Source organism: Ixodes scapularis, unplaced genomic scaffold (genome assembly GCF_016920785.2).
Source record: "Ixodes scapularis isolate PalLabHiFi unplaced genomic scaffold, ASM1692078v2 PGA_scaffold3__209_contigs__length_174095766, whole genome shotgun sequence".
Lineage (NCBI taxonomy): Eukaryota > Metazoa > Arthropoda > Arachnida > Ixodida > Ixodidae > Ixodes > Ixodes scapularis.
The window spans coordinates 152,750,998-152,761,184 of NW_024609868.1; the positions used below are offsets into that span (position 1 = coordinate 152,750,998).

Here is a 10,187-nt window from a genome sequence, read left to right on the forward strand (position 1 = left end):
TAAAAACAATAAAAACAAAATCGCTGTGGGCTATTCTGGCGTTTACTACAATTAAAACATTTCTAAAAAAAAGGATTGGCTTTCCTATATCTTATTTTATTTGGCCGAATAAGCACCGCGGTAACATAATATGTTTTTAGTGTGAATGCAAAGTATAGGGAAAACAAAGTTTTTGATTTTTCTTGATTTACTCAGGTGAGCCAATTCTTCCACAATTTTACCGAAAACATTTACAAACTTCAGGCTCCTCTGTAGCAAATTATAGTGCGATGAGTTACGAAACCGGTTTATGCGGTCAGTTTAAAGTGCGTTCAATCCATGTCGCCCACGCTGTAGAAGAAGTCGACGGGGCAGCGTTTCACTATGCGACGTAAGGTGAAAGCTTCCACTGGTGGTGCTGCCAACCGGCTGCCAAGTCGCAGCGGCGCTCCCCCTTTAGGTGCCGCACGCTCCCACTAGCTTTAGACGTGTATCTTTATTTGAGGAAGCGGAAAGCCTTATATTAATGGCTGTGACTTGTACTACCCTAATTTAGGGAAGGCAAAGTTAGCGTGTACCAACGTTACTATAACACTCTATTAGGAAACACACCCTTGAAACTCGGACCGCTCGCGTCCATCGAGACCTAACTAAATCTGAGCCATGTATTAGGAGAGTTTGGCCATCCATTGGTTTAAATAGGCGAGCATGTAGTGGCCAACCACAGGCCGCGAAACAGCCCCTAGAGGTCGTGAGCTCGAAAAATGCGACTCGACTAATTTAAGCTGCTGTAGCGTCGCTAAAGTGAAAAAGGTATAACTCTTGGTGACTGAAAACTTGGAACATCTCAGGTTTTCGTTTAGTCCTTTTAGAGCGCAGCTCTTAGGGGCCCGTTTCCGGCTTGAGCGGCGTCGCCGTCGCCGTCGGCGTAACCGCGCGGTGCATTATGGGAAATGTCCCATAATGCACTGTGCGAGCCCCCCCCCCTGAGGTCACGTGACCCCCCGATGACGTCATCGTCACTGATGACGTCACCGGCATCCGCATCGTCATCATCACTGATGACGTCACCAGCATCCGAATCGCCATCGTCATCATCACTGATGACGTCATCAGTGACGTCACTGATGACGTCATCGGTATCCGCATCGTCATCGTCACTGATGACGTCATCGGCATCGTCACGTGACCCCCCCCCCTCCCCCGAGGTCACTTGACCCACCCCCCAAGTACCCTTCCCTCCTCCTCAAGAGCTGCGCTCTAATTCGGCGTTACAGGGAGTTATAAACGGCTTTCACTTTTTAACGGTAGAATGCGTGCGCTCCAAACCAGAGCAAGCTGCGTAGTCGCGATAATTGCTGCTGAATAGATATCGACGACATTGTCACCGAGACGCCGAGATTGAACGCTGCTATTTCACGCCTTAAATGTAATTTTCAATCTTATGACGTCACGGTTCGCTGATTAGTCGACGCGGTGTCGTACTTTTAGTTTACGCTCTAACCGCAGAGAAAATATTCGGCGCTGGAAGCTCCGCCCGTTGGCCAGACTCACTCAATATACGGCCCTGAATTAAATACAATATTAGCGCCACCCTTTAGCGACGAGTCAAAACACGAAAGTTGATTTATATTGCTACTGCGAAGTGACACTGCGAGATGGCGCCCCATTGAAAAAACCAGCTTAAGCTGGTCCCAGCTTCAAGCTGGGTTATTGCCCCAGCATGCCCAGCTTGGCATGCTGGTCATGCTGGTTGATCTGGTCATACTGGTCATGATGGTTGATCTGGTCCCAGCTTCAAGCTGGGTTATTGCCCCAGCATGCCCAGTTTGGCATGCTGGTCATGCTGTTAAACTGGTCATGCTGGTGAACTTCCCAACCAGTTTAACCTGTTTAAATTAATACACAGAATAAAAAAGCCAAGCTCGTCAGAAAAGCCAACTCGGCATCCAATTTATTATTTTCGTACTTGCGGCAGCCTCACATGAACTCAAATGCTACACATCCTCGGCGCTGACACAGTACTAACCGACGCACAGATTCTCGGTGCAAATTGTCTACAATGTTAATAAAACCAGATTGCTTATCTCTCAACACGAAAAAAATACTAGACACAGGCCAAAAACAGGCAATAGCAGACGAAAATACTACACGGACGAGAGAAGCGAACCTGGGTCCCGCCAGCGATGGGGGCGAAGCGGCAACTTGCGTGGTCGGCAGAGGCGAGGAAATCCGTGTGGCTTGGATGGCATTGGCGATACTCCTCGGCACCGCCGTCATTCTTGGGCACACACACGTTCGAAGACACGAAGCGACGCCGCAGTCGGGACGTCTGACATCTTCCCGCACTGAACGGACTGCCGCTCGCTGTCTTCTCAAAACCCGCTTCGCTTGCACCGTCGTTCAACTAGTCTCCAAACAACGCGCACACAGCCGTCCCTTCGATCTGCCCTCTGCCCAAGCTATCCAAACGCGTCTTCGATTCTCCGTTTCTACCACTCTCTCTCTCTCTCTCTCTCTTTTCTCGCACACAAAGGTAGCTTGCAGCGCGCCTGACGCGCCCGGTGGTCTACCAAAAACGAGAGGACAAAGAACAGGACGTGGCCTCGTTCCAGCAGCCGACCTTGTCGCGCGCGCTCCCAGCAATGCCAGTTCGGCTATCTCTAGCCGACCTTGGCGTGCGCGCTCCCAGCATGACCAGCTTGACCACCACGATTATTATTTCGACCAGATTCACCAGCTTGTCTCCCAGCATGACCAGCTCGTCTCCCAGCTTGACCACATTGGCTCCATGGAAAACCAGTTTGACCAGTTAAGACCAGACTGGCTCCCAGCTACACCAGATTGAATCTAAAACCAGATTCGAGTGAGACCATGCTGGTTTTTACTTAGACCAGACTGACCAGCTTAAATTCCAGCTTGCCCAGCTTAAACCAGCTTGATTGCCAGCTAAACCAGTTTAATTACCACATTGACCAGTTTGACCACCTTGATTACCAGCTTGACCACCTTAATTACCAGCTTGACCAGTTTGATTTTCATGCTGGTTTTTCCAATAGGGCGCCAAAGGCGGTTGCGTGGCTCGACCTGAACAGATACGTACAGACGTGCGGTTCCCGGAGTCGTCGCAGCGGAAGAAACGGCGGCGTAGCAGTCGTTTTTAGTTCGGTTCTCGAGTACGAATCGAAACCACTTTTGTAGCGTGAGCTACACTGGCCGAGGTTGAGCAGTTTCGCGTGGCTCGCATAATGAGCCGTGCTCCGTGCTGTGCAAGCGCGAGGAACAGTGACGTCACACGGTGCACAGCTGGCGCGCCGGAGACGCCTCCACCGCGGGCTCCGCCACCCCCGCGCGCGCCTCGCCAGTCTGCGCAAGCGCGAGGAGCAGTGACGTCACACGGCGCACAACTGGCGCGCCGGAGCCGCCGCCGCCGCGCGGGCTCCGCCGCCACCGCGCGCGCCTCGTCGGTCTTCGCATTCCAAAGGAGTGACGTCATAGCCGCGACAGACGCGAAAAGACGCCGAGGGAAGCTATAGACCCTTTCCGCAAGGGTGCCGCCTTCTTGAATTGTCGTCCTTTCCAGTATGGGCGAAAACATTGTTTTGCCGTCGCCGCGCCGATAAAAGGCATTTAGGACATAAGCGTAACCGTCACCCATTCTCGTTTTGCCTCCCCTCTATTTTTTTACTATTTGCAGGTTGAAACGTTTTGATATTTTTTCGTCGCCCATACCGGATATGCCTACTTGGCGGTCGGGGGCGAGAGTAAGCGGAAAAGGTCTATACAGACGCTATTTACGCCCGTGGAGTGTACATGATGGAACGCTAGGACGCCGCTTCACGTCACGTACGTCACGATTAAATGGTCGCGTCTCGCGGACGCTATCGGAAGCGCTTCTTTTGTGGTCGTGTCTCGTGAACGCTACAGCTCCCCCTGGCCGAGAGAAACAGACCTATAGCCATGGTGAAGGAGAGGGAAATTGCTCCTCAGCGGCGCAGAAGGGCGGCGAAGCTTAACTCGGATCCCGAAGTAGTTGCCCGGCAATTAGCTGTTGAGCGTAGGAAGACGGAACAGAAGAAGGCTAAACGTGCTGCGGAGACATCGGAGCAAAGGGAGGAACGTCTAGCAAAGCGGCGTCGCCAGGGGGCTGAACGACGTGCCCGACCATCTCAGCAGCAGCAACAACAAAACGCCGTCGATGACGTCAAGGCTCGCCGATTGACTGAATATACGGTGAAACTTAGCGAAAGCGTCAGTGCGACTCGGGCCTTCGAGACGGACTTTGTAAACAATATACGTTTGGATATGTGTGCGACGTGTGTGAAAGACTGTGGCACATGAAAGACTTGACGCCGGTAAGTAGTGCCATGCGTGAAACGTTGAGTTTAGCGGCGCCGCCTGGAGTGGAGTGAAACCGTGGCGCGGGTGTGTACAACGTGCAAGAACTTTCTTGTTAAGCAGAAGATTCCACTCTTTAGCGTTACCAATGGGTATCGTTACCCGCCCATGCCACCAGGTCTACCGGTTCTAAACGATGTGGCCGAACGTGCCAGTGTTCCAACCGTACAGTCGACCCAATGGGGAATCACCATTGATATTGTGTATCAGAGACAGACAATCAATTCCAAATACTGCATTGGGGCCATAGAGACGGCAGCGTGTTACTACACTGACCACAGAGCCGTCTTTGTGGCAATAGAGAAACAACCAGACGTTGAGCAAAAAAAAATAAATATACATGTGTCACATAATGCGTATACCGTATGTGTGTCATTAAAGCAGCAGTAAGCATGATAATCAAGCTAATCATAGACAACCAGGAAAGCTAAGAATAACCAGCTGAACCTAAGCTCACGCTACGTATATCCTGGCATAGCCGAGCTAAGGCACTGCAATTTTTTCAAAGCAGGTTCTACAGCAGTTTCTTAAGTGAATTGTTCCAGTAACGTTGGCGTGTACATCGCAAAGCGTGGAATGTTCGAGACATGCAGCGTCTTTGGTTTCCTTTTTTTTGGCAAGGTTGCCACGCAGTAGTACCTGCGCGGAAATATTCCCATGACAGGCGTGTTCCTCTGCAGCTCTGTGCACGCCATTAGAAAAACGGAACGTGCAAGCATTCTCCGAGAAATGATCACTTCAACCATTCCCGAACAATTTCACGTCTCATGCGTCAATGGATGCGAAAGACGTAGAAAATATACGCAGCTTCTCAGTGGCCCCGGCATGAGCGGAATGCGTGATTGGTGGAACTTTTGGAGGCTATATTATTGAACAATCAAAAATATTGCACCTTGATTTGCTCTCGCGCATAGCACGTATATATCAGAAGCAGAGCATATTGCGTGACTTTGATTTTGAAGCGCACGGAAAAGAATATGCAGGTTGTTTCCGGAAACGCGGGCAAAATCGCTGCTCCGAAAACTACGCATCGCACAGAAAATCGGTGTCGAATGACCCATTAAAAAAATTATTAGCTGTCAATGCAATTGGGAAAACAATAATTTTTGTAATTAAATTGTTAATTTTTGATTTTAAAGGGACGGTTTTAATAAAACTCCTGCTGGGTTTTGCCGAAAACTACCATATTACCATGATATAGGACACGCGCAGAATTTCACGGCGTTCCGAAAAAAGGCCCGATTTTGACGCATTTTTGGGTTTCAGCTTCTTATCGGGGCACATCACGTACCTCGCGGGCAGTCACGCCCCCCCCCCCCCCCCCCCCCCCCCCGTGTCTAAAGCGCGCAAAGTGCGTGCGCCGCCGCGCATCGCACGTAAAGGTTTGACTTCACACTTGCACCGACGTCAAAAAAGGCAAACCTCACGCGACAGTCCAGAGGATTTCTTATCTAGTCTCTGCTACGCGCGATGCGTTGAGGCGAACGCACGCACGTTGCGCGTTTTAGACACGGGGGCGGGGGGCGTGACTGCGCGCGCGGAGATGCGCTCCGATAAGAAACCGAAACTCAAAAATGCGTCCAAATTGAGCATTTTTTCGGAACGCCGTAAAATGCGCCGTGCCTCTTGTATCATTGTAGCGTGGTGTATTTAGTAGGTTTCGATGACGCCCACCAAGATTCTAATTGCAGGAATATCTTTAACATCAATAATTAAGAATTTGTTTACTTAAAATTAATTAATTACCCAATTATATTGAACGCTAATAATTTTCCTTAATGGGCCCTTTGACACAGACCACTACGGTATCAACCTTTTTTCTGTGCGAGGCATAGCTTTCGTAGGAGCGATTTTGCCCGCGTTTCCAGGAACACCCTGTACAGAAACGTACTGACTAATCAGAGCCGGTTGACAATGCGTCACCCGTATGTAAATGTTTTTCATTGAGTGGCAGCACCGCTCATTATTGTCGCGTTGTCCCTTTTTACCTGTTCGATTATTGTAACACACAGTGTTTTTTCTGGCCCAAAAAGAGAAATCAGCCTTTTGCTAGCTGGCTGTACTTCCGACTTGTCCCTATTTCCAAATGTGTTCTTCAGAGGACGTTTTCGAAAACGATGTTTTTCAGCCGTCTACGGGCCCCTACTGTTAAATAAAATTAATCCGAACGTCAAATGCATGGGTGAACAAAAATATTGTTCGAATATCGGTGACCTTTCTTGTTTCTAGTGTTAAAAAAACAAAAAGTGTACAGATTAAAAACAAATCGTGCGTTTATTTGATTGCAGATTACTTTACACACTACTAACATCATGATGTGAACAAGGCGATGTAATCCCTTGTGTCTGGTAAAATGTTTGTAAAGGTGTATAAATGAATCTGAGTTACTGTTGAACAGACTTAAGTATATTCAAGAGTAATTCTGGTGCACTTCTATAGAAGAGGCACATAATTGTAGAAGCGCGCAAATATTAGTGCACAGCGCACACAGTGAAAATCTAGAGAAGCATCTATGACAATAATTCGGGTTGCAAACCGCGGCCCTTTTTTGTTTCTGATTATGTTTCATTGAAAATGTTTTTTTTTTTTTTTACGAAAAGCTTGTATTTTTAGTGCGGTTAAAGTAAAAATATTCATAAAGCGAAAACAAATAGTACTTTGACATCAAGTCGAGGATTTTTTAAACCAAATATGGAATACTAGTAATACCGATATTAAAAAGCGCATCAACAGTCCAGTCGATCAGTTTCGTTTCGTAAAGTTTTATTTGAGTCGCTTAATAATGTCGTCACGACGACGAAATACCTTGTTACAAATATTGCGACAACAGCTATAAACGCCCAAGCAAAGTGCTCGAAATTTTTGTTTTCTTTTTAGATACCATAAACAAAAGCGACGTCGCCGTGGGAAGCTATGACTTATTCACGCTAAATGTAATTGCGAAACGCCTTCTTCTTGAATTCAGAGTGAGCCGAACTTTGGCTGCTAATTCTGGGATGTTAAATGTAGTGAAAAGAAAACCTCTTCCGAAAGATCAGAGACAGGAGCAAAAGTAACGCCTTATCAACCAATTTCTAATTTGACGCTAATTGGTTGGCTCTCGGATAGTTTTATACAGGAAATGTCGAGAAATCAAAGGTAAGCGATAAATATAAAAAGGAAATCCACAGCTTTAGTTTTGGTTTTGTTCGGCACCGACTGTCACGCTGGATATATCGGATCCCTAATTAGGAAAATGAGAACGTTGCGCGAGATTGAGCAGGGGAAATGGCAAGGTACCTCATTACCGCCGAGGAACGGTGCCCAAGTAGAAAAAATGAGTACCGCCCAAATCTTGAAGCCCACTTTGGCATTTGTCTAGAGCAGTAAGTCCTGTCGAAGATACTTTCCTTTTCGCCTTTTGGCTCGAACTGTTTCTGAAAATGGTATCTCCTTCCACTGAGCGCAGGCTTCACTCGAGTAATTAAAATGTTTTCCGAGGATCAGCCATATTCTACGTTAAGTTAGTTTTAAGTTTTTTGTTTGATTCTGAGTTCAAAGGTAATCTTGCACCTCTTTTGTTGTATATTCGTACTTTGATGTAAAACCTTTGAGATGATTATCAGGTTACTCAAATGTTTAAAGCAAAATGGAGAAAGGTCCTATGTCATTTAACGACGGTCTTTTCGCTGCATCGAGGTAAAAAAGGATAATTTATTTCATCAAGTTTTGACAATCAATTTGCTGCTTGCAAACATAAATTTCTCAATAAAAAAATTGCTGCGCCATTTGGAAAACATTTGAGCTTGACACATCAAGGTAGCAGTCAAACATATTGAATAAAAATCCTACGGTCATAGCAAAAGCAAGACAGGCCGTGTTGCAACAAAAAAAGAAAAAAAGAATGAGAAACCGTATGCAGCTAAGGAGCCTTAAAGCTGCAGGCTTGGGTGTGTGTATTGCTTGAATTGTGCTAAAACGTCCATACTTCTTTACGTCTTCTCGATTCGACAACGACAGCAGGCATCACTTTGTCCTCATCTCTAATAATATTCTTAATTGGGGACGTGGACTGAGCGCGAGACACCTATCAAATACGCCCCTGCATATTAGAGAATGATGATGTAAAGACCAGGACGAGCGCAACATCGAAGGCCTATAGAGTTACGATAACGCAGGAAAGTTAAGCCATGAGCAGCAACAGTGCGCCGGCAGGATATTAATGCGAAAGCATTAACTGTCTTATGGAGCGAGCTGACGTCATCAGTTTGAAGCGCAAAAACGGCTCCTGGTTTCCACGATCCCATTACGAGCGATTCGCCTTCGGTTCCATTGGCTGGCGCGCGTCGACGGGGCTCCCATTGGCCGCTGCGCCGTGGCCTCCGAGATCCGGAAGCGCGCGCGCGCTAGTACGCAGCAGACGACAAAGGGAGCGGACGAGCAGACGACGAAGGGAGCGGACGAGCAGACGACAAAGGGAGCGGACGAGCGGCTTGGATGCTTTCGCATTCACAACTCATAAGAAGTGCTTAGGTAAGTACCTCGAGCTTTTTTCAGTGGCTGTTTGACGTTTGCCGTGACTATTCGACACCAACTTTGTCGACACTACTGGGCATAATTGAACCCCAGTTTTGGATGGAGTGCGCGCCGCTCGGCTATAAAGCTCGAGAGCAATCACGGCTCATTACGTCGGGCCGCATAGTCGATAATTCGGGCATTCAGCGATCGGTGAGGAAATCCCGGCCAAATTATCGATCATGCTAAGAAACTCAGGATTTTTATATTTATTTCGTTAAAGCTCTTTCTTTTGTATTAAAAGATATGGAATCACAAAAGAATATATGTGTGTGTGTGTGTGTGCCTTTCTGAGCGTTCGCCTCTGCATATGTGTGCGCTCGCGCGCGCGTGTGAGTGTAATGTGTTTGTGTGTATGTATCTGCATGTGTGCATGACTGCGCGCGCACTATACGAGCATCAAGGAACAGACAGGTTAAGTTGGGCGCATATCACTTTATCCAATGATACCACGTATTGCCCGAAGGCGTTACAGCAGGAGGTTAAAGTTTTGAAAACAAATCAAAACTCGTCTTTATTGGCAGAGCACACTCGCTCGTCAGAAACCCTGGTCCACCCTGCTGTGCTTCAAAAAAAAAAAAAAAAAAAAAGAAGACGAATATGCATAAATGTTTGTCTTGTCGTGGAATTCCCTTAATTTAATGACATAATCATTCCGATGACAAACTTAATATACTTTTTTTCAGATAAATTGCGCTGTCTATTCCTGTTTTGTCAATACATATTGAAAAGGAGATTTTTAATCGAAATTTTGTTCCTCGAGCAGGCAGTGATTCGCAATGTAATTAATTTTGAATTTTATTCACACTGACCTTCCGTCCGTACCGCCCCAAGATAAACCGAAAAGCTCCCTCCTGTCTTTTTTTTTTTCCTCTTCAATCAGCGTTTTTTTTTTTTTTTTTTTGTACAGGGACCGAAACGGCACATGCATATTCAAAGATAATCATGGCACATGCGAAATAGGCGGTATATAATATTGCAGTTTCTGAGCACTTTAGATTTATCTGGACAAAGTTCAGCGTGTTACCGGCTTCAGCAATGCATCATCTAAGTTATCATTCTGTCAAAAATCAGTGGATTAAATACCACCTAGATACTTGTACGTAGGTTGGTTTCTTACCTGATTGGTACATAAATAATAAAAATTTTCAAGTTTCTTTTTTTTTTTTTTTTTAAGGCATAGCTGTGAAGGTTTTCGGAAAATCGAATTCGTCTTCCGCTCAGAACACGAGGTATGAATACGGTCTAAGTCTTTT

General features: G+C 46.6%; 1 protein-coding gene and 1 pseudogene across 1 annotated transcript in view; one reads left to right on the forward strand and one right to left on the reverse strand.

Annotated features, from left to right (window-relative positions):
- Positions 1–3,941, reverse strand: part of LOC8026608 (probable G-protein coupled receptor 21) — a 131,262-nt gene extending 127,321 nt beyond the window's left edge. Inside the window, exon 1 of the mRNA XM_042292929.1 lies at positions 3,932–3,941. Within this exon, the coding sequence (XP_042148863.1) occupies positions 3,932–3,941 (10 nt within the window). The remainder of the gene's footprint in view (positions 1–3,931) is intronic.
- Positions 3,942–3,984: 43 nt separating this feature from the next.
- On the forward strand, positions 3,985–5,013 carry LOC120840636 (annotated as a pseudogene).
- The last annotated feature ends 5,174 nt before the right edge of the window (positions 5,014–10,187 follow it).